The following is a 23885-nucleotide window of genomic DNA, read 5'->3' as shown; positions in this document are numbered from 1 at the left end:
GTTACTTAAAGGACTCAAAGTAATACTAGTTACTTAAAGTGATACTAGTAGTAAGACCCAAATCAATGCTAACCTTAAAAATATAGAGTGAGTGAGTGAAAAATATTGGGAGGAAGGAAATTTTTTTAACAATTATCTCTAAACCACTGAACCGATGCACAGATTCATTCTATTCTTTCCAATTGTTCTTCTCTGCTCCCACGTACTCCAGCTTTCCTCTTGCTGTCACTCAGGTGTCCAATCTTTGGTAAGACGGAATTTCCCTCTTCGACCACTAGGGGGCATTCCTTGCCCTGCTTTCTTTCCACTATCCGCACCCTCCCTTCTCTTTGGTCTTGCAATTTTATTAAGCTCCCAAATCAGTTCAGAGTGCCGTGTTGAAATTGAAACCACGAAGAAGAAGGCCGACCCATTCCTCTAGGGCCCACAGATGATCTCAGGGGCAGTCTGTTTGGAAAACGTGTGCCTCCACTGTCTCCAGAGTAGCTCAAGTGGCCCTTAGCTGGGACCTTCTAACTTACTTTCTTTTTCCTTTTCAGAGTGCCTGAAAAGATGACAACTCAAGCACCGACGTTTAAGCAGCCGTTACAAAGTGTTGTGGTACTGGAGGGTAGTACCGCAACCTTTGAGGCTCACATTAGTGGTAAGCTCACGCGTGCGCACTTGCCTACGCCTCGCCTCCTCGCCGCTCCGTGTGTGAACTTAGCTGTAGGACTTGATGCCAAGTTTAAGCTTGGCTTTCACTTTGTAAAATTGGTCCAGCTGGATGGAAGGGCCATCGTAAGGGTATACCCTTCAGAGTACTGACAAAATCTGACAATATAATGGCTTGGAAATGTTTTATTCATATTTATAATTCCACGAAGCAAAATAATTAGCATTGGATTAAAATTGCTGTCAGAACGCAGCAGCTAAGTATGACCAAATTTGGTCATTCTATATTTGGGTTCAGCTGCAGAGCCAGACTGGAAGCCAGGAACCCAAGCCCAGTAGGGGCAGGTTGCAGAGCTGTGGGACAAGGCAAGGGGGCGGGCGGGTGGGGGTGGGGTTCTCTGGGTGCCCAAGAGTGGGAAATAACAATGTGGTGGACTTTTCTAAGAAGCTGAAAACTTTCAGAGTTGACCTAACTCCTAGTGATCTTATTCTTCTTTTTTTTTTTTTGTAAGATTTTATTTATTTATTTGACAGACAGAGATCATAAGTAGGCAGAGAGGCAGGCGGAGAGAGAGAGGGAAGCAGGCTCCCTGCGGAGCAGAGAGCCCGATGCGGGGCTCAATTCCAGCACCCTGGGATCATGATCCGAGCGAAGGCAGAGGCTTTAACCCACTGAGCCACCCAGGCACCCCCCTAGTGATCTTATTCTTGTATTTTCAATCTGTATTAAGGGATTCTAGTGAATTAAGATTTTCCAATCTTTGGAAACGACAACAAAAATAGTATATGCCACTGAGGTCTATATATTCAAGAGAAATAAACATTGGCCTTAGAATTTATTTAAAGGAAAGTTCTGGGGTTTTCAGCCTTCTTCTTCTTCTTCCTAACTCAGTGTAGAGTTCCAAAAAAATGCATGATTTCTAGGACATACTATTTTCTGGAGAATGAGGGTAATCTACAAACTATATTGTAAATAATCTCAAATTACTTAATAATATTGTCTCCATCTGTAGTATTGTAACTGGTCGTATAAAATGGCATGGATTAATTGAAAATCAAGTTTGTACCTCCACGATGCCCTGTCTCCCCCGCTTTTTTTTCGTGTTTTGACTTGTAATAAAAATATAAAATAAGATCTCTTCCTTCTTCCTTTTGTCTTCTAGTTTATGTGCCAATCTTACTCCTAACTGGATAAGACATTTACATTGCACAAATATCATACAACCATTCTTCATTATCAATTATATGTACATATAGAGACCAATTCCATTCTTCTCACATGTGATAGACTCTGATTTTCCAATAATATGCTTATGTATCTTGTAATACTCAGTAACTTTTGAATAGTGCAGAACACAATTGGCTTCAGCGGGAATTACACCCATTTGTGAAGTAGTGCAAGCTTGCTTCTTCATAGCTGCTTGTTCTTTCACAGTATGTGCTAATAAATTATTAAGAAAACACCACTGAAAATATTTGACATTCATAAATTAGTCAAATAAACTACTCACTTGGCCGTGAGGGGAGATTGGTTAATGTAAGGACAAGAAAATAAATGTTCTCTTGGTTTTCTTCGCTTCCTCATTTTAATATAAAATAAACACTGCTCTGAATTTGCTTTCTGCCTTCCGAATGTACAGAATTTTAATATACTTAAATTATCGAATCATGTACATGTAGTTCATAGCTCCACAATTTATGGTGACTGAAGAGAATCTGGTTTTTCTATCTGCAACTCCTAGAATCCATGTTGTTCTGTAAGACTAGGTTTGGCTTTGTGTCGTCTTCTAGGAGAGCCCACTTCTCTCTCTGCGCTTTGTTTGACTGATTACACATTTGAAAGGCAGGAGAGTTCGAGGAGACAGTGTCCCTGCAACCACAGAGGAGGGACCCAGATGGGTTTGTTCTTTCTGGCTTACTAGACAGCCCTTTTAGATCCTTTGCTGCTTTTGCTCTTGATTTTGAAGAGGACGACAGTCACTTTTTATTTCAAAGTTTCCTTGGCTCTACAATTTTATAAATCCCCTTTATGATTTTAATGATGTCTGTTAAATTGTATAAGGGAGAACCTGGGACAGGAGGGCAGGAGATAGAAATTCTAGTCTTCTGTGTATACCGCTAGCTGAGGGAACTTGGAAAAACCACTGAGCCTTTTTTGGCCTCCTTCCTCTCCTATTAAATGGAGGTACTGACCTCTACACAAACCCACAGACCTCCCTAATTGTGTGCAAGTGGACCCTGGGGTTAGGACAAGGCATAGCGGGACATAGCAGGACAGAGCGGAGGACGTTGCAGGACCCCATTCCAACTTAAAGATGAATTGTGTTTGTGCTCCAGGTTTCCCAGTTCCTGAGGTGAGCTGGTTTAGGGATGGCCAGGCAATTTCCACTTCCACTCTACCCGGCGTGCAGATCTCCTTTAGCGATGGCCGCGCTAGACTGACGATCCCCGCCGTGACTAAAGCCAACAGTGGACGATACTCCCTGAGAGCCACCAATGGATCTGGACAAGCGACTAGTACTGCTGAGCTTCTCGTGACAGGTGGGCTGGAGGGGACCTGCCTGGCCTCTGCCCCACCCCCCAGGGCATCTCCAGCACTTGGGGAAGGAGGTCTGGGAAGAGCTACTGAGGAACAAGTAGATTTAGAGAAGGGCCTGCTGGAGGCTGAATTGATAGCAGAGTTGTTTGTGTAAAATTTAATTCTCTTCTCAAAATACAGCACAAAAGTGGCTGAGAATAATTCCTCTATATACATATTAAAGACTCAAAAGTATGTTAAGGGTGTATTACAAACCATGTTTCTGAGCAAGTGGAAAGGCTTGGAGCCTTGTTTATAAGTCTGTTAAGGAAACAGATACATCACCAGGAATTTGCACGTTAACAAGCTTCTAGATAATTCTGATGTAAGTGCCCCACAGACCACCCATTCAAGAAACACTGCTTTTATCTATAAAGTTCAATAATTCTTTACTTACTTTCCATATCTAAAACTATTACACCATGGACATACACAGAAAAAGGCAGATGCATAATACGGTTTCCTCAGAAAAGTTGCCACCTGTCTTTATAGCCTCTGTCATTTCTCTCCATCCTTCACTTCCTGGTAAGATGTTAACCCACAAAACATTGCACTACTTTATACATGACAAACAGTATCTGTATTACCAGCTACATAATGTTATATGTGATTAGCCAATACACTATACCACCAACACTGTTCAAGTATAGGGCTGTTATCGATGCATCAGGGAACATCATATGTGAACTTTAACATGCATCCAGAAAATTCAGAAATGGAAAATGCACAGGGGCGACAGTTTATTACTCAAAAACATGTCAAAATTGATCCCATTCTCTCTTCACATTTCTAAAAAATTTCTTTCAACATAATGGACCCCCCCAAAAAAAATCCCCTTTCTGTAACATAACTAACATTAAATCATGTCACTATTTGGATTAATGTTTAAATGCAAGTAAATATTTGGGTTATTTGAATACATCAATTTGGAGACAATCTAGGGTTTTTAATGTTAAATTAAGAGTGATTTTTTAGGTCACAGGTCCCCTTATCAAACCAACCATCAGAATTCATTTCAATGCAATTTACTGAAATACACAAAATTACTTTAACAGGTTAAGATAGTGCTAGGTGTGAGGCTGAGAGGAAGTGTCCGATAGAGTCTCTAAAGAAACATTACAATACCGAGGCTTTTTCTTAAAAATCAAAAAACAAACAGTGGTGGCTTACAGCTCCTAAACAAAACAAAGCAAATAAAAATAAGATATGGTGATGGGATTATCTTCTGCCATCTTCTGGCTCCTTTCTTGCTCTCCTATGCACGAACTGGGCTCAAGGACAGTCAAGGGTGATTGGTTCCAGGAGTCATTGCCTCCTTTTGGAAACAGAGCTGGGACCGTTTAAAAATAACCTGTTGGCAGCATCCTGGCTGGAGTCCTGATTTTCCTCGCTTCCCCCTGCAGCAGAGACAGCGCCACCCAACTTTGTTCAACGACTGCAGAGCATGACCGTGAGACAAGGAAGCCAAGTACGACTCCAAGTGAGAGTGACCGGAATCCCTACACCTGTGGTGAAGTTCTATCGGGATGGAGCGGAAATCCAGAGCTCCCTTGATTTTCAAATTTCACAAGAAGGCGACCTCTACAGCTTACTGATTGCGGAAGCGTACCCTGAAGACTCCGGGACCTATTCCGTAAACGCAACCAATAGCGTTGGAAGAGCTACTTCGACTGCCGAATTGCTGGTTCAAGGTATGTGGCAGAGGTAGAGCAATGGGGAGGAGAGAGTACTTACTGATGGAGGATGCAGGAGGGCCAGGGGACCACCCGCCTCCCCTTGGGGGCCTCGGGGATGCTGGGAGCTGAAACAGGAAGCTGGCTTTTCAAGGCCCATGAAAAGAAAAGTCTCTGAGACTCCAGGCGGGAGCTCAGCCTCACTGATGAGCTCTGCACTTATTAAGGCCGTTAGGAACTGGACACTATTTCCATTAAGTCATCTGTGTTTTCAAATTATTGACCAATAGTGGGTTAAAAAAAAATGGTTCTAAGTAAATCCTTATCTAATAATGAACATACTCTATTTTAAAACCTAATTTATACTAATGCAAAATCCAAAACATCCTGCATTTTCCCCCGTTGAGACAACTAGAAAATTCGATGGACTTTGGAGTCAGAATTAACATTGGCTCTTCAGAAATGGTTTGCCATGCCTCCTCCTAAATTTTGGTCTTTCCCTCCCCACAGGTGAAGAAGTAGTACCCGCTAAAAAGACAAAGACAATTGTTTCGACTGCTCAGATTTCAGAAACAAGACAAACCCGGATTGAAAAGGTATTTTTCTATACCGCTGGTTTTCAGACCTTTCGGAAAAGTTGCCAATGTTCCCCCTCAACACAGGCTTTGTTTTCGTCTTTTACAGAAGTTTGAAGCCCACTTTGATGCCAGATCAGTTGCAACAGTTGAGATGGTCATGGATGGAGCCGCTGGGCAACAGCTGCCACATAAAGCTCCCCCTAGGATACCTCCCAAGCCCAAGTCAAGGTCTCCCACACCACCATCCATTGCTGCCAAAGCACAGCTGGCCCGCCAGCAGTCCCCATCGCCGATAAGACACTCCCCGTCCCCTGTCAGACACGTGCGGGCGCCAACCCCATCTCCTGTCAGGTAAAGCCTTTTAAAGGAGAGCAAGTCATTATGCGTTTTTGAATTAGGTTTCATCCAGTAAGATGAGAAATAAGAGAAAAAAGGAAGAGAAGTAGGGGGAAGCAATCAAAACTGCAGCATGTGGTAAAGGAGGTAAGCTGAAAGGTCCTGAAAATGATTTTCACGAATCTTCACCGTCCCCAGGTAAATTGGGCGACTTGATAAACTCTGCTTCTGAATTCCTATTTGTATTCCATTTAACAAAGTTCTGCTTTAGGAGCCAAGAGAAATCTGGGAAATAAAAGGAGCACAGAATTTAGGGGTGGAAGCCCTATGTTCAGTCAGCCTGATCATTTGCTAACAGTGTGACTTAGGGAAATAATTATGACAATAAAATAGTCACTACTATATATCAGCCCCTTTCTCTCTCTCAGACATTTGATTGGCATTCTGTGTATTATTATCTCCTTAAATATTCACAGCAACCTCTAGGAATTATCATTCCTAATTTTATAGATAGGTGAGTGGAGCTGAAGAGGTTAAATAATTCACTTAGAGTCGTAGTCATTATCATGTGTACTCTAAAGAAAATCACATAAGATTGCTCTCAATGTGTGTTGTGAGGATTCAATGAGATAATTAGTTGAAGGTATTTTGTAGGTGGCGCATAAGAACAATTTGTATAATTGTTTTCTGATAAGACGAAAAACCTTCTAAATACTCTGCATTTGCTTATGTCATTTTCCATAGAAAATAAGATGGGGTTCTAAGCTTTGTTACTACGGAGGTATTTCAGAAAGTGAGTGTGTCTCATCAGGGCTCAGAAATTCTATGATCAAGGGTGGATTATCCATAGCAAATTTGACATGTTGGAACTTGGCTTAACCTGCTGAGGTTTTTAATAAGATGAACTGAAAAAAATGTCCAAAGTTTGGAGTAAACAAGAAAATGTTTCCTGATCAATTTATATCATTGTTTTAGTATAGAGGGATTTCCCCTGCCAAGAAAAAATTTAAAGGGAAAATGATAAGCAGGTAGTTGACCTAAAAAATATTCAAGTTTCTTTAAGTTACTGAAATCGAAACACTGTAGTATTGGTAAGTGAATAGAAAACACATCAGAGAAGCAGAACAGAGCGTCTAGAAATATCAGTACATCAAGTATCCAGTCCATTCCAGTTTTAATCAAAGTGACCTCTCAGTTCAGTGGGATAAAGGACATTTTCCTTGATAAAGAATGCTGGCCTGATTAGCTTTCCTTTTGGATGAAAACAAATATAAACCTCTACCTCACACCATTTATTAAATAAATCTCAACCTGACTAAAAAAGCTGAATAAAAACTAAATAAAATAAGAACTAAAAAAAAAAATGAGGCTATTTAGGAAAACATTTGTGAGGGAGAGCTTTAAAAATAGATTTGGAAATTCAGCTACATTAAAATAAAAATGTATGTATGGCAAAACTAAGGTCATTGCTAAACTAAACCGTGCATTTGTGAAAATATTTTAAAAATGTCTCTTCCTCAAGATTTTTGTTTCTGCCTTGAAAGTATTATATTAAATATGCAATGGCTACAGTATGAAATGTATAAGCCTCAAAACCTTGCATAATGTACAAGACTGTATATGTTGATGCTTAATAAGATCCCACAAAGAAGCAAAGTGCAAACAGTAGATCTAGGAGCAAAATGTTTGCAACATTTATGAAATAGCAAATGTATTAAAAAGCATCCACAAATTAATTTTTAAAGGAAAAAAGCAACACACATGGGGAAAAAACGAACAGAAGACAAACATTTCACATAAGAGGCAATGTAAATGTCTGAAAAATATATGAAAAAAGCTAGAGATTTTCCAGTTCTTATTATATTGGCCACAGTGAAAAATTAGAGATACTGGCAAACACTAATGGGAAAGAAGGCTTGAACCAAAACCTCAGTTTTAAAAACATGTCTTGCTATCAAATAAATAAACAGTTTTGTCCCAGGCTCGCTGCAAGTTTGCACACCATGCAACCGCAAGACAGGCCAAATGTAATTTCTGGGGGGAGATAACAGCTTCCTGTGTTTTTAATTCAAGCCTAAGGGTCATTTAAAATTACAGAGCTTCCCTGATTCCATGGAGCGTTCTGACTGTCTTAACAGCGCTGGCAGTTCATTAATAACACTCCCCATTACTCAGTCCCTGAAATTTGCTTTCAAATAAGAAATAAAAATAGCAATTTGTAGAGAAAATAATGGCCATGCCAGATAGACTACTTCCTAAAATGTCTAATGATTTAATCTTGATTTTTGTCATAGAGGAAGGCAAACATATCTTGTTGAATAAGGTACACGTATCTAGCTGTGACCGGGTGATTATGTTTTATTGTAAGAGCAAAAATAAGCACTTTCCTATAATGACTCAAATTACATTGATTTTTTCACAGTTATGGGCTTACCTGTAGCCTGCTGCTAATCACTGCTGTCATGCTAATCATGTCTTTAACTCTTTTGGAGATAAACCCCACTTTATGATGAACAACAAGTGTGAGGCTCAGGTTGAAACTTGGAAGTACATGTCACTTTGCTTTTCTTCATTTGGTTAGACCCTACATTTGGAACAGTGTTAGATGTTTCTGTTATATTTCTAAGGCAGTCACTTTTAAAACAGGGACCTGTTCCCCCAGATATCCCTTTACTCGGTTACGACTTCATATATAAAATGTAAATTGATGTTCACCAAAAAACCCTTCTTTAAGAAAAGGAGTAAACATTTCTTCATGAAACCGGTTAATATTGTAGTGTACCATTAAGTTACTCTGTCATTTAGAGCAGATATCAATGGTGCCTTGCACCTTAATTAGAATAGTTGTTTCACTTATGATCCGTGTGAGTTAATGCCTGAGTATATTTATAAATGTTTTCCTAAAGCCAGTAGTTATAGTCAATGATGAGGCAATACTGCCACCTAGAGGGAAGAGTTGATTAAGAATCAATCAAAAAGTGAATTATGAAAATGTTATCTTAAAATAGTTGGCTAACCCCTAGAATTATTAGTGTAGATCAGGGACTGTCTTTTTAGCCATAAATGTCAGAAGTTAACACCTAGATTCTTCAAGTGATGCTGTCGCACTTGGGATATACACAAAAAGCAATGAAAACTATTTTAGAAGAAGCGCTTTATCAATTTAATAGAAAGATGGTGGAATCCTTGGATTTTCAAATAGCCAGTTACCATAGTAACTATATGGATAGCAAAAGAAGTCCAGAATACAACACAATGAGAGTGAAGGTAAACAAAGAGAAAATTAAAAAGAGCAGTTCACAACACTTTGACCGGTGCACAGCCCATACTCAAAAAAGCTCTGCAGGAAAGGTCCCAGGAAAGTTCCCTCCCTAGCCTGGAGGTTCACAGGCCTGTGGGCATGGTGAAAGCTCCAAGAGGTCTGTAGGGAAAGAAAAGAGCTGAGACTCCTTTAGCCCAGAATTGCACAGGTATTTTCATAATAGAAACCTTACTTTGTTAGACACCTGTCTGATATAGCCTCCCCCACTGAGAGAACAGAGAAATTTAGATTTCTGATTACTGTATTCACCATGTCCTTTCTTTTGCTGTATTTGAAAATCTTCTGCTGCTGTCTTGACTTTTTTAAGTGGTGAGAAGGTGGAGCAGGGCACAACATTCTTTAGCTTAGAATTCAGTCTGGTCCTCTTACAGAGTTGCAGCAGATGAGATTAAGGCTTACCAAGATTTAAAACAAATTACTTTCAGTCAAGTACATTATCTGCCTCTGAATAGGTTATTGGGGCACATGTGTTGAAACTCTGCCTTAAGCACTTTCAGATTTTCCTTCCGTCATTCAAATCTGAGGACCGGGAGAGGAGCCCTGGGTCTTGCCATTCCTGACCTCTGCCATCTGGTTTTCAGATCCGTGTCTCCAGCAGGGAGAATCTCCACATCCCCCATCAGATCCGTTAAGTCTCCGTTACTCGTCCGAAAGACCCAGACCCCTGGCATGGCCCTGGGCCCCGAAGTGCCTCCCCCTTGGAAGCAAGAGGGCTATGTGGCCTCATCTGAAGCCGAGATGAGAGAAACCACGGTGACGAGCGCCACCCAGATCAGGACAGAGGAGAGATGGGAAGGGAGATATGGGATCCAGGAGCAAGTGACTGTCAGCAGAGGAGCGGGCGCTGCAGCCAGCCTGTCGAGCGGTGCTGCCTTCGCGGCAGGGGCTGTGGCTGCTGGTGCTGCGGAGGTATGTCCCAGCGCTCCTGCTTTGTCTTCCTTTCAAGGTGGTGTTTCCAGCTGGAACCCTGCCATGAAGCTGTGTCCATGTGGCTAGGAGGGGAAATGCATATGAACAGACGAACATAACAGAAACTGAAGGCCAAATTTGGCTCATGCTTTGGAAAATATATTTTTTAAAGATTTTGCTTATTTATTTGACAGAGAGAGACACAGTGAGAGAGGAAGTACAAACAGGGAGAGGGAGAGGGAAAAGCAGTCTTCCTGCAGAGCAGGGAGCCCAATGCAGGGCTCGGTCATGACCTGAGCCCAAGGCAGACGCTTAACCGACTGAGACACCCAGGCACCCTGGAAAATCATTTTTAATTGGGATAAAGTCTCTGTTCTATGAGGTTTTCAAAAAATACAGGTTTTAACGATGCATGCCCCCTCTCTCGGCAATGACATACACTTATCCCACATATGTTTTACTCGCGGCTGCTCATTTCCATTGCACTTTTGTACTGTCTGCTGGGCGTGTCATTTGAAAAATGGACTTGGTCATTTCCAATCCAGGCGAGACAAGAAACTGACAAAAGTGCAGCTGTTGCGACTGTTGTTGCTGCTGTTGATATGGCCAGAGTGAGAGAACCAGTCATCAGCGCTGTAGAGCACACTGCTCAGAGGACAACCACGACTGCTGTGCACATCCAGCCTGCTCAAGAACAGGTAGGCACGTGGCCGGCCAGAGTGAGCTGGGCGTGCAGAGATCCTGTGGCAACCCTGCAACCCAAGTGTGTGGAGGGCAGTCCTGAGCCCACTGTGGCCCAGACTTCTAGGACTCTGAGCAAAAGATGGCTTGAGATACCCAGGGTGTTCAAGATAGAAATAACTACAGATCCCGGTCTTTGTTAGGCAGGTAGACAGACAAGAGTGAACTAGCAGAAAATTGGCATGGGAGGTCATAGAAGGAGTTCAAGTGTCAACATGGTCCTGGGTCAAGACAGACAAAGGGTGGCCAGGAAAGCCAGCTAAACAAGAGGAGTGTGTGTGCTTTCATTGCTGTGGTCCCAGATTAGTCAGTCCAGAGCTCAGCTGCTCCAAGAGCCGGGGGTGGGGGGACCATTATTGCATGGCTTTCTCCAAGGTTCCCCAAAAGACCTTTGCTTTTACTTTCCTCAAAACAAATGTGACCCTTGATTCATGGCTGGAAAGTGTTATAAATCCAGGATAATTTCCCAACCTCATATTTGAATAGATGTCTTTTATAGTTTAAAATCACTCCAGCTTCCCCCCTTATCCTCTCTTGTGTGACATTTCTGTCTGAATCCTGATTTATTATTGGAACTTTTATATAAGGTTGCATGAAACTCTTCCCTTCCTCTCCCCTCTGAAATTTAGATTAAAAAAGAGGCAGAGAAGAAGACGGCTGTAACTAAGGTAGTAGTGGCCGCTGATAAAGCCAAGGAACAAGAATTAAAATCAAGAACCAGAGAAGTAATTACGACAAAACAAGAGCAGGTGCACGTAACTCATGAACAGGTGAAAAAAGTGGGTTTTGATGTAAATTATTGTTGTCGTTCCTGTGTCAGCACACATAATAATGTTTACTGTGAAGGGTTTTGTTTCTTGGGCAACATAGCTGTTACCAAACTAATTTTTATTATACCCCTTGTATCTGTGTATTCCTGGTTACCAGATACCAAGGTCCCTTAGAGTCCCCAAATGCTTCATTTGTGTAGACAAAAGAGACTTCTTTGAACACAAACAAGGGGTTTCATCTCTGTCGCTCTGGAGATGCACTAACCAAACACATGACTCCAGTGAGGTCAAACCAGGAACAGTAGATTTTGAGGAAGGAACAGAAAAGGACTCTAGGCACAGACTGCTTTGAAAATAGCTTGGCAACTACTTCCTGACCTCGTAGGAGAACCTTGGAACATGGTTTTGAAGTGGAATGGACAGCATGGGTTTTGTAGGTCAAATGACCCAAAAAAAGTGAAAAGGGTAGTCATGATTGGAAGCATTTAGGGACAAATCAGATTAAGGCCACTTGGTTGGGCTTTTGGCCAGTGGGGCCTGTTGTCAGCTGGGGGCTTGAGAAGATGAACTTTCAAGTCTTTTTAAGCCCTGAGATCTGGAATGTCAGGGATGGTGTCTGAGAGTGGCAAAGAGGAGAGTGGTAAATGGGGAAAACTACTCCCCGCGTCCCCCCTCCACACACCTTAGGCATCCAGATCCAAACAGCCTCCTTCAGAGGCTGAAGGATTTGGAAAACATTTTGCCCGGGATATGTACAAAACTTTTCTGACCATACATCTCAATTTTAGAAAAGTAAGTCTGGATGTTCCAAGCCATCATAATTAGGAAATTTTCCAAAGCAAAAATATCATATAAATATAGATTATAAATTGTCCATACCTGATTTTTCATCTGTAATGGTAAAGTGTCAGACAAATTACTTCTAAGGCCTTCCATTCTAATACCTGATTCTCTAAGATTATCTTTAGATGACAGAAGTGGCATAGAATAGTATTGCCCATATACCCATTTATGAAAAATTGGAAGTCTTTCTAAAGAAGGTGGCAACTCTCCAATTCAGTTAAATGGTATTGAATCCAACTTTTTTTTAACCCCTGAGCAGCATAAATTATGGTTTAGGCAAAAAAAGAGCATGGTTCTGGAAAATGAGATCATGTATTTAGTAATATCTCCAGAAAAAGATTTTACTTCTTTCCTCAAAGAAAGAAAGAAGTTTGTTTGTTATATTGTTTGTATTTAATAAACATCATGTCACTTCCATTAGAGACAGGGAGACAATAAGAGTTTTTTTTTCTTTTTTTTTCCCATTTATTTATTTTCAGAAAAAACATTATTCATTATTTTTTCACCACACCCAGTGCTCCATGCAAGCCATGCCCTCTATAATACCCACCACCTGGTATCCCAACCTCCCAACCCCCGCCACTTCAAACCCATCTGAGGGGTAAGAGTTTGTTTTTATCATTGATTTCAGATAAGAAAAGAAACTGAAAAAGCATTTGTACCAAAAGTAATAATTTCTGCAACTAAAGCCAAAGAGCAAGAAACGAGAGTTACTGGACAAATTACTACAAAACAAGAACAAAAACAAGTAACTCAAGAAACAGTAAGTCTGATTTTGTAACTATGTCGTAGTTCATTGATACATAGCACATTCTAGCCAGCTGCGTGTACCCTATTACCAGAAGCTCTAAATGGAGAAGTCTTTGTATGTATTTTTTTGTTGTTGTTTCTGTTTTGTTTCTCTGAAACTCTTCTGTGATGGAGATTCTGTTCTCATTCCACAATTTTTCACTCAGTTGATCAGTAGTGGGGAGATGGTGCGAACCATTTGGGAGCACATCAGTGACATTTCTAGAGCATATTGAAATGGAAGACAGATACCATCCCAGTCCAGTTACCCCCAGTACAGTTTCCTCACATGCAGCCTGAGCCCTCAGTCACTTCGGTTGTAAGACATGTGCGTACACACATGTACACACCAGCCTTGAGCACGCCAAGTAAATCTCAAGGGAAAGTGAGGAGATGCTGGATCTGAAGGAACACCAGTCCTTCCTCAAGAAAATGTCCCAATTCCTGATTGACAAATAGGGGCCTAGAAATGTTTGCTGCTTTTGTGCCACAGAGCCACCTGAGAATAACCTCAGTGTCACCAACATCCCCTTCTCTTCCACATGTGACATCTAGCCTTAAGGGGTCAGGAAAGAAGCATCTATTTTTAACTCTCCTGTTCAGGTCCGTGCCTGCACTCACCAATCTTGACCTCCTGTTCTTTGCTGATCCCAGAGCTACTTTTTACAAAAGTCTAGCTGAGAATACTCTATACCCTTTGAAGGCTGACGACAGGCTATTGAATGAGTTTCCTTCTCCTTGGAGTGAGGGAGAGACTTTGGATGCCTGCGTACCCTAATTGGCATGATCATGGCATAGAGGTCCCGTTGCCATGGCAATGCCAGTTCCTGGCTAGCCTTGCCTGACTCTGGTTTTCCGTTCATTCGCCAGTGGCTGCTCACTGGGTCTTCATGTGTCAACATGCCTCAAAAAGGAGACATTTTTCAGTTTCTAGGACAATCTGCGAAGGAGCAGGTGGGCATAAAAGAAGTCTACTCTTCAGGAAAACGAAAGTCTGTGTTTTAAACATTAAGTGTTGGCCCTTAGGATAGAAATGTGATATTCTCCCTTGCTACTAAACATTTTGTATTCTTCTGAACATTGCAAGGGTATCTCACCATTTCTTTTGAATCTCAAACCTTCATTTTACTCTGAAAATCAGATAAGACAGACAGCTATGACAGCTGCTGCGTCTGTGGTGATAGCTGCCACTGCAGAGTCCACAAAGCTAGAAACAATCCTGGGATCTCCAGAAGAAATTGCCACACACCACGACCAAATGCACATAACTCAGGAAAAGGTGATGACCCCTGCTGGTGTGCAATTCACTCTCCATCATGTCATTTGCAAGCTGCCTGTGTGTTCATCCTGGGTCTTACTCATCACATCTTCACCTCCCCTTTTTGTAACTCAAATAGAAAGCTCCCCTAAATCTCTCATGATCCCTTTGCCACCTCTCTAGCTTTCACTGCCACTTTTCATTCCTAACTTTAAAACTTACTTTGGATTGTTACTAACATGACACTGTAGTTCACTCTACCATCTTCCCCTTTTGGGGGCAGTCGACAAAATGCATAAGTATGTGTTGATTATGGCTGTACTAGAATTTCCTGTGGATCATAAGAAGAAGAATGTGAGAAAGAGAAATGCATCCTTTGTTCTTTCACTGCTGATCACATTTTTTTCTTTTAGACTGTGCTTATTTTGATACTGTTAGCAATGAAACCGCACAGACGATCCAAGCAACAAAATACAATAGTTTTAAGTGATTGAAGTGTCCGTGAACAGGAAGAAAGTTGCTTCCTTTCTCCATTTTGTTTCCTTTATTAGCGGCTGTATGAAATTTAATGACCATTTTCTCACCTTTCTTTTTATCATATGACCAGATAATGAAAGAAACTAGGAAAACAGTGGTACCTAAAGTCATAGTTGCCACACCCAAAGTCAAAGAACAAGATTTAGTATCAAGAAGTAGAGAAGGCATCACTACCAAAAGAGAACAAGTTCAAATAACTCAGGAAAAGGTGAATACACGTATTTGAGATGGGAAAAGTTGATCTTTAACTAATTTCTAGCAGACCATTAACTATGATGTGTTATGAATTATTAGTCTGTATCTTGCTTTTTGAATCCCACACTAAAAGCAGAATGGTGAATGTCTGACTGCCTACCATTAATTTTATCTGCACACTTGATTTTCATCCATCTGTAACATGTGTAATTCATTTTACCCCACCATTATTCTTCGCATGAAGATGAGCACTTTTAGCCTGATTTTTAAAAAGAAATATATGGAATCATCCGGAGATTTTTATTTATTTATTTATTTTTGGTTAACATTTCTGTGTTTTGTGGTTCCCAGTCCGTACATACAAACATTGTCAAGTAACTTCTTTTGTGTAGTTAACCCTGAATGACTCCATCCTGCATCCCCACTAGGCGGGGGGAAGGGTCATACCTTGTGTGTCTAAAGCCCTGTGCAACTTCAACTTTGATTTTGCTGTAACAATCAGATGAGGAAGGAAGCTGAGAAAACTGCCTTGTCTACAATAGCAGTTGCTACTGCTAAAGCCCAAGAACAAGAAACAATACTGAGAACTAGAGAAGGAATGGCTACTAAACAAGAACAAATCCAAGTTTCTCATGGAAAGGTGATGCTCGCTATTCCAAGTGTGCAATCCCCTCTTTCATAATACATTAATCCCAATCTCAGAATTTCTTATGTATGAGACACTATTAACCTAATTTATTTTTTAGATGATTAAATGATTGGAAACTAAAAACCAAATTATTGTTGTTAATATTACTACATATTCCTCTCCCCACTGATCTCTTTGCTATTATTTCCCATTTTTTATTATTAACATCTAGAAGTTCTCTGAAAGTTGATGACTGAAATTGCATGCAGGCTGATTTTAAGATAGTTCATGATGAATCTTACTGTCGTGAAGATGTATGTTTTGAGGGGTTATAAATTCAGTATCTTATGTTGTAAAATACAGACTTATTTCAGGAAATTACCCATGATTTTTTTCAAGTGAAAGTTTATCTTTTGTTCTTTCTGTAAATACCAGATGAGAAAATTACAGTGCCTGTCATACTAAATCTTGCTAAAGATAAACAAGATGCTGTATTAAAATCTAGAGAAGGAATCACCCAACCAAAATACACATAAGCCATGAAAAAGTTTATTTGTAGGATCTATTTGTAGTTGTGAAATCTCTATGAATTAACCAACCTACTGTGACTCTGTCATTTACCCCAAATAAGCTATTTCCCTACTTTTATTCCTTATTGTCAATATAGTATTTGGAAATTGCCAACTAAATCCCTTTAGTGTCATGGCTGAGTCCTGTCTGTATTTCTCTCAGTGTTGTTTTCTATGCCTCCATCTTTGGGTTTTGTTTTGTTTTATTTTTTTTTCCCTAAGGCCTGAGACAGGATCAACTTTCTAAACCTTTACCCAAGTCTCATACTGAATGGCACGTCAGGCTTTCAGAAATCTCACTGGTGACAGGAGTGCCAATACATAACATACTTTGTCTGAGATTATATTTAAATTGTTGCTGTTTGTTCCAAATCACATCAATTTGACTCTTATTTTTGTTGTTAAAAATTAGCTAAGAATGGAAGCTGAGAAAATATCTATACCCAAAGTAATAGTTACCACAGCAAAACCTACTATACCAGCCAAACTGCCAAGGACTAGCGAAGGATTTGCTATTAAGCAAGAACAGATCCATCTTTTCCGGGAGGAGATGAAAACTGATGCTGTGGAGGTGAAAAGCACTGCTTCATCCCATTTCATCATGGCACCCATAACTTTTCATGCCGCATGAGTCGTTGTGCTCTAGCGTTCCATGTAATTGCCAAAGAGGTCACCAAGCATGAGAGACGATTAAATCCCGCCCGGCTCCTCTGGGGCAACAACTAGTGTTTCTCATTGCGAAAAGCCAGATTAAATAACACTTTCCTTTGCATTTCCTAAGTTAGTTCTCTGCATTTAACTGGTCTGAATTGGGGTCTCCTGCTCCAGTTCTTCTTCCTGTTGGTCTAGGTTCCAAGACTAGGAGAGATGTGAGTCCATCTAAAAAAATGGTACCAGCAAAGAGGACACACCTGTGGTTGTCCACCAAACAGCTTATGTCTATGAACTCAATGTGTAATAACTCAGGAGAAAAGTACATAGATGCTTCTCCAATGTTAAGTATCCTGCCCATAATTAAGATTCTTTTTCTTTGTAGAAGTTTTAAGTGAGGAACAAGATTTGCATATTTGTGCATTTCAGTTGGCAAATGATTTCTTTGAGCCTAAGTTTTCTCGTTAAAAATAAATAAAACTAAAATTCAACCTGAGTATCTCACAGACCGGTTAAAAGAGTCAGGTGAGATGTAATGTAATCACCCTACGAGCAAAATAGTAAATGTTAAGTGTATACACACACACACATACACACTCACACACATATATATAAACATATTTATATGTGGAGAGAATGATATATCAGTCTTTACATATATGTTGAAAGTGTATGTATACTTAATACATACTACTTTGCCTGTAGAATGATTGCATTTACATTGTATCTCATTTGAATCTTTGGCCCACATTAAATACATATGAGAGATGTTAAATATTTATATTTGTGTTAGCTGTCAAAGATAGATAACATTTAAAAATATCTGTAAAATTCAAATCAACTAATGACCTGGATAGTTTAAAAAAGAAAAACAGATGACCAAAGTTAACTTACCTAAGCCTCATGTGTATTTCACAGTTTCTCCTATGACGCAGTGGTAAAGTGACATCGGCATTTGCAATCCTTCAGGGAAGATGAGATTGTTTGTGGCTTACTGGAAAGAAGCACTGACTGAAGCCAGTGATCACTAAATGCCCAATTTCATCTCAGAAAAAACCCTCATTTATATCCTAAATGATTCCAAGAACAATTTTAGCAGATACCTAGGCAGCATCCTTGAAGGACATTTCAGATGAGACCTCGATTTCATTCACAGCTGTAGAAAAGAAAACTGGACGTTAATAAAATACTCCAGCATTAGTTTTAAAGAGTGCCGACAGACACAATGATGTGATTTTTAGGATATGCTATTTCTGAGTATTGCATAGACTCATAATTTGTAAGCCACATCAGCCAGTTTGCTTTCTTTAAAAGAGAAACACCTTTGCAGACTGTTTTCATTTATGTTAATCAGATTCATGGAAATGAGAAAACAACATTTCTGGCTTTTTTTTTTTGCTTTACCTCACAGTAATAATGAAAGTAAATTGAACCTCACTTCAGAAGGTTGTTCTCTTGAATCCAAATATGATTAACACTTTCATTTTAATCAGAATCTCTTTGTTCATGTTTTTTAAGGAAGATATTTTCTAATAGATTAAAAATTTGTATCCCTAGGGAATCATAAGAAAATTAATATGCTCACTATTGTTTCATGAGCTTTCACATTATCTCAGATTTGCATGCAACTGTACAACTCGGTAGCAGCTGATTTTTCTGGATGGGTCCAGGAGGGTTTTGACTGCATTTTCATCATTGCTGTCATTGCAGCAATACTAACCTAAGTGATTGACAGGATAATAAAAAGAATCAATGAAGATAACCAGCCCCAGAGTTCTGATTTCCCAAGTGCTAATTAACTGCCTCAGATAGAATCCTAGAAAAACTAAAAATCTCCTTCCTCCTTTATATACGTCCTGTGTTGTCCCATGTGGTTTGTGTATGTGTGATTTAATGTCTCATCTAATTAAGCAGGTATATACAGAATGTATCCGACTAGATATCCATTACATTACAATCATCAATGAGATATTAAGTTCCTAATGCGTCCATGCGCCACATTCCTTGAGACATTAACAGAGCCATATAACATGGGTGCCATCTCCCTACCACACCTTCAGGCATTTGTCTGTTCTCAGTGGCTGTCCTTGGAGGAGCTGTCCTGGCTTGAGTTTGACGTTACCATGTATTAATTCTGGAAACCTTGTCTCCAGGTGGACGTTGGGAAGAAGGCGGAAGCCGTAGCGACGGTGGTTGCTGCGGTAGACCAGGCCCGCATCAGAGAACCTAGGGAGCCCAGGCACCTTGAAGAATCCTATGCTCAGCAGACCACTGTGGAGTCTGGCTATAAGGAGCACATTTCCACCACAAAGGTAGCTGAGCATCCCCAGCGTCCAGCCTCAGAACCCCACGTTGTCCCTAAAGCAGTCAAGCCTAGGGTGATCCAGGCTCCTTCTGAGACTCATATCACAACTACTGATCAAATGGGAATGCACATTTCATCACAGGTAGGTCTACACCTGCTGGATCTTCACCCTATCTGTGGGAAAGTGAGCCTAACCGCACTGGTCATCTGATAAACTGTGCTGTCACGGATTCTTATTTCCTTGCAGATCAAGAAAACTACAGATCTCACAACTGAAAGATTAGTCCATGTGGATAAACGCCCCCGCACAGCAAGCCCTCACTTTACTGTTTCAAAAATTTCTGTCCCTAAGACAGAACATGGATATGAGGTAAGAAGGTACAGAGCATGACGCAAAAATGTCTGGCTTGAAGGAAATAAGTACCTAATGTGTGACGTAAACAGGGTCTTTGGGGTGTAGGCCAGCGTGGGCCTCTCTCTGGTGATGTCTGTTTACGGTCATTAGACTCCAGAGCCCCTGCAATCTAGCTCCCAAAACTTGTCCAGCAGGCTGAGCTTCGAGCAGCAGGAGGGGGTTACCGTATACCTCAAAGAAGACCCACATTCATACAGCCTTCTCTCCTTGTTTCACAATTTGTAAAAAGATGGTGGGTCGCACGGTTTAGTTTTCCTTATGCTGTGAGATGCTTCAGGCTGTGAATGTATATCAGTAATAAAGTCAGACACTGAAAAATCGTGCTTTCATATACTCAATATGACGAGATGCAGAGAGGTAGTGTATGTGGCAGTTGGGTTGGGTGGCAGAGTCACACAGCCTTGGATTAGTGTCCTAGCTCTGTCATCAGCAGCAAGTTAGTACATATAAAACCATTAGCAAGTTGGTAGCACATAGTAACCCTTCACATTAGTCCCTGTTTTTATACCCATCTAAGACATGGAATACAAATCTTGTGTGCCTTCAGAGAATTGTAAAGTACATTTAATACCTATATTTGGAATAGCCCCAAGTTACTACTGAAATCCAATAACCGTAGAAAGTGATAGAATAAAAAGAGTGAGAAAGCCTTCAAAATATTTTCCTGAACATCTCCATTTTCAGCTGCCACCCAGATTTGAGGCTGAAACTTTACAGTGCTATCTTAATGTAGTTCTCAGGCATTCACCAAATACCTTCATAATTTCCTGATTTTGAATTTCCCACTGTGGTATTGTTAGGGCGGTTAACTGGAAATTCACCACTGAGCTTTAGAAGACCCTCCATCCCTTTATGAGGAGCATGAAATAAGGGACTCTAAATACAACCCTTGAAAGATATTTTCCAAATGTGTTTTACAGATTGGCAGGAATGATGACGAGCTTTATGAGAGGCTTATCTCTAACTGCCTTTTCATTGATCAGAAGAGTGATAGTGAGAGCGTTGAAAGACTGTATCAACCACAGACTCGGCCCCCTCCCCACACCCCGCCGGCAGAATGAGGGATGGTGGCCATTTGCTCTCTGAATTCTGACATGGATTGCTCCTTTTTCCTTCAGGCATCGATAGCTGGTAGTGCTATCGCCACATTACAGAAAGAGTTGTCGGCCACATCTTCTGCTCAGAAGATCACCAAGTCAGTGAAGGCGCCAACTGTGAAGCCTGCTGAGGCTAGAGTGAGAGCCGAACCTACCCCCTCCCCTCAGTTCCCCTTTACCGATGTGCCAGACACTTACAAGAGTCAAGCTGGCATCGAAGTGAAGAAGGAGGTAGGGGTGAGCATCACTGGTGGCACAGTCCATGAAGAACGCTTCAAAGTCTTACATGAGCGAGAAACCAAGGTCAGTCCCTGGATTGCATGCCATTTCTTGAGCCATTGCCATGGAGTGGGGCCTGTTTGTGCCACTGGGGTACTCAGCCGGGCACTCTCAGCCGGGCACCCTCCCTTTCTCCTTTGCCATGTTCAGACGTAATTCTTTTTAGTCTGGTGTGGGTCAGAGCTCCTGTGTCTCAAATTGTGTTTGCAATTTTGCATGTGCTAGGAGTTGATGAGTTTGCCCCCTATTTCATGGGCATTTTGTAACGTCCTTTGTAAAATTCACAGGTGACAGAAGTAGCAAGAGTGCCTGCACCTGTTGAAATCCCGGTTACCCCACCAACCTTGGTCTCGGTAAGTAATGAAGTTGATGCATGTGTGGTCTGATACTTTTAACATATGCAAAGATTAGCTTCTCGGAATGGCCTCAGTGAGTTCACAAAGGCTAGTTGTAAGACAATACACTATTTGGCAAGAAAAAGAGGAATTCCGTTTGGCAACTGTCAGTCACATAGTCAACAAACTTAATGGGTTTCTGTGAGGTATAAGGCTTTATTGGGAGAGTTATGGAGATATACAGACCAATCCAGCCCTGTTTGATATCTTAGCCTTAGTATCAGAGAAAAGGATACATATAGAAGTTGACAAGCATAATATAGTAGGTGAAAAGCACCTGCTTTTAACAGAGGAAGGAGAGAGTACTTCTGATTGGGAATAGCAGGAAAAGTTTTATTGAAGTGGCAGCATTTGCTTTGTTTAAATATGTGAGAATAACAGAGGGTACAGAGTTGCCCCTTTATATGGTGTTGATACCATTCTGCCTTAAAAACTTGGCAACACCTGACATCTATTTCAAGTTAGGTATACTCAGTTTCCAACAGGTTTCTTTACTAATATTTCTAGAGTCTTGACCTTTAAAAAAAAACATTTTATGGCCATAAGAATGTGCAAGTTCAAATCCTTCCACTTGTCATAACTCACAGAGATGATTAATGACTTAATGACTATGCACGTCTTATCAGTATTTCCTTTTCCTTCTCTCTTCAGGGCTTAAAAAATGTGACGGTTATAGAAGGTGAATCCGTCACCTTGGAGTGCCACATCTCTGGGTACCCATCCCCAAAAGTGACATGGTACAGGGAAGACTACCAAATAGAAAGTTCCATAGACTTCCAGATAACCTTCCAGAGTGGAATTGCCCGTCTTATGATTCGCGAAGCCTTTGCAGAAGACAGTGGACGATTTACCTGCAGTGCCGTGAATGAGGCCGGGACCGTCAGTACATCCTGCTATCTAGCTGTGCAAGGTTGGTGCACATTCTCACCGCCCTCTAAACACGCCATTGCCCTCAGCCAACACCTTCCACAGCACAGTTTCTGCATGCCTCATAATGATGGCCCTTTGGGAACTGGGGGTCCATTGGAGGGTCGGCTTAGCTGTCACACTAAGCAGAAGTCACTGACAAAACGAACTCAATACCCGACTTAAATGAGAAACTTCTGTCTTATTCTAGCATCAGAGGAGTTTGAAAAGGAAACAACAGTGACTGAGAGATTGACCACGGAAGAGAAACGGTAAAACATACTTCTGCTTTTGTTCTAGTACAGTTTTGATTTTTTTCAGCCCCTTTGGTATTGGCGCATTGCAACTGCAGAAGCTAATATGGAGGGAATTCTCTTTCCAGCTTCATAGAGTCCAGAGATGTGGTGATGACGGATACTAGCATCACAGAGGAACAGGCAGGGCCCGGAGAGCCTGCTGCTCCTTTCTTCATTACAAAACCAGTGGTCCAGAAACTGGTGGAAGGTGGCTGCATTGTGTTTGAATGTCAGGTTGGCGGCAATCCAAAGCCTCACGTCTACTGGAAAAAATCTGGTGTTCCTCTTACCACAGGATACAGGTATTTTGATGGCTGACAGAGTTATCTGTGATTTGTATATTATGTATATGAAGCCTACAGAGAAATAGGCTCCCCCCCAATGTAGGCTCTTTCATTATGGAAACTTCAGAGTATATTCTGAGGTATTTTTATAGTTTTCCACAAAGTCTTATTGAGAAACAAAGCTTGGTGACAAAGGTATGTAAAGATATATTTTTTCTGTATTCCTGTTTGATACATGTATAGAGCTAGTGAATAGAGAAAATGTGGAATTTTACACACATATATTCTTCCAGAAACCATCTAAGATAGGATTCAATAAAAATGCATAATAATTAAGTGACTAAAAGATAAAAAAAACAAGGGTCATGTAATGAAGAAGAAACTTAGTTACACATGATGAACATTTATGCTAATAAATTAGCTGTAAATGAATGTAAGATTTAGCTTTGAATTTCCTGCAATTTATGACAAATGAAAAAATCTAATTCTTTTTATCTTAGTAAGAAAAAATATAGCATACCAGAGGCTTCATATTGAAATATTCAAAAGAATTTATTATTTTGATTACTCATTTGATCTTCACATGAAACAGAGAGCAAAATAATGAACAAAGAGAAATACCTAAGTGTTTAAATGACCTCTCATTTGCTAACATAAACACCGAAGCCCTTTTCATATGGTTGATACTGGTAGTAGTATATTCTATTATTTATTTCAAAGAATACATGAACCTTATTTAAAGCAAAAATTTTAAGTTGTTTGACCCTCATTTCTCATGTCCATTCATTTTCCTCTCTCAGCAATCTTCTATTTTACATGGAGCTTAGTCACATGTCTAAGGTCATTGCATTTTGTGCCACAGATCTTCATGAGGGCT

The 23885-nt window shown here is 40.6% G+C and overlaps 1 protein-coding gene across 6 annotated transcripts in view; it reads left to right on the top strand.

Moving 5' to 3' along the window:
• The first annotated feature begins 552 nt into the window (after positions 1-552).
• Positions 553-23885, top strand: part of TTN (titin) — a 274456-nt gene continuing 251123 nt past the window's right edge. For 3 of the 6 annotated variants that reach the window (XM_044242429.1, XM_044242428.1, XM_044242433.1), the window contains exons 1-19: positions 553-643; positions 2992-3195; positions 4636-4923; positions 5416-5501; positions 5590-5834; positions 9723-10050; positions 10596-10748; positions 11421-11561; positions 13036-13167; positions 14335-14472; positions 15059-15196; positions 15686-15823; positions 19185-19478; positions 19584-19706; positions 20870-21151; positions 21415-21480; positions 22174-22432; positions 22640-22700; positions 22811-23026. In XM_044242429.1, coding sequence (XP_044098364.1) covers positions 553-643; positions 2992-3195; positions 4636-4923; positions 5416-5501; positions 5590-5834; positions 9723-10050; positions 10596-10748; positions 11421-11561; positions 13036-13167; positions 14335-14472; positions 15059-15196; positions 15686-15823; positions 19185-19478; positions 19584-19706; positions 20870-21151; positions 21415-21480; positions 22174-22432; positions 22640-22700; positions 22811-23026 — 3383 coding nt within the window. The remainder of the gene's footprint in view (positions 644-2991; positions 3196-4635; positions 4924-5415; positions 5502-5589; positions 5835-9722; positions 10051-10595; positions 10749-11420; positions 11562-13035; positions 13168-14334; positions 14473-15058; positions 15197-15685; positions 15824-19184; positions 19479-19583; positions 19707-20869; positions 21152-21414; positions 21481-22173; positions 22433-22639; positions 22701-22810; positions 23027-23885) is intronic. The other 3 variants (XM_044242432.1, XM_044242430.1, XM_044242431.1) reach the window with 1 other exon arrangement.

Source organism: Neovison vison, chromosome 3 (genome assembly GCF_020171115.1).
Source record: "Neovison vison isolate M4711 chromosome 3, ASM_NN_V1, whole genome shotgun sequence".
Classification (NCBI taxonomy): Eukaryota; Metazoa; Chordata; class Mammalia; order Carnivora; family Mustelidae; genus Neogale; species Neogale vison.
Note: the sequence above shows the minus strand (reverse complement) of the source record. Positions and strands in the feature narration are given on the sequence as shown.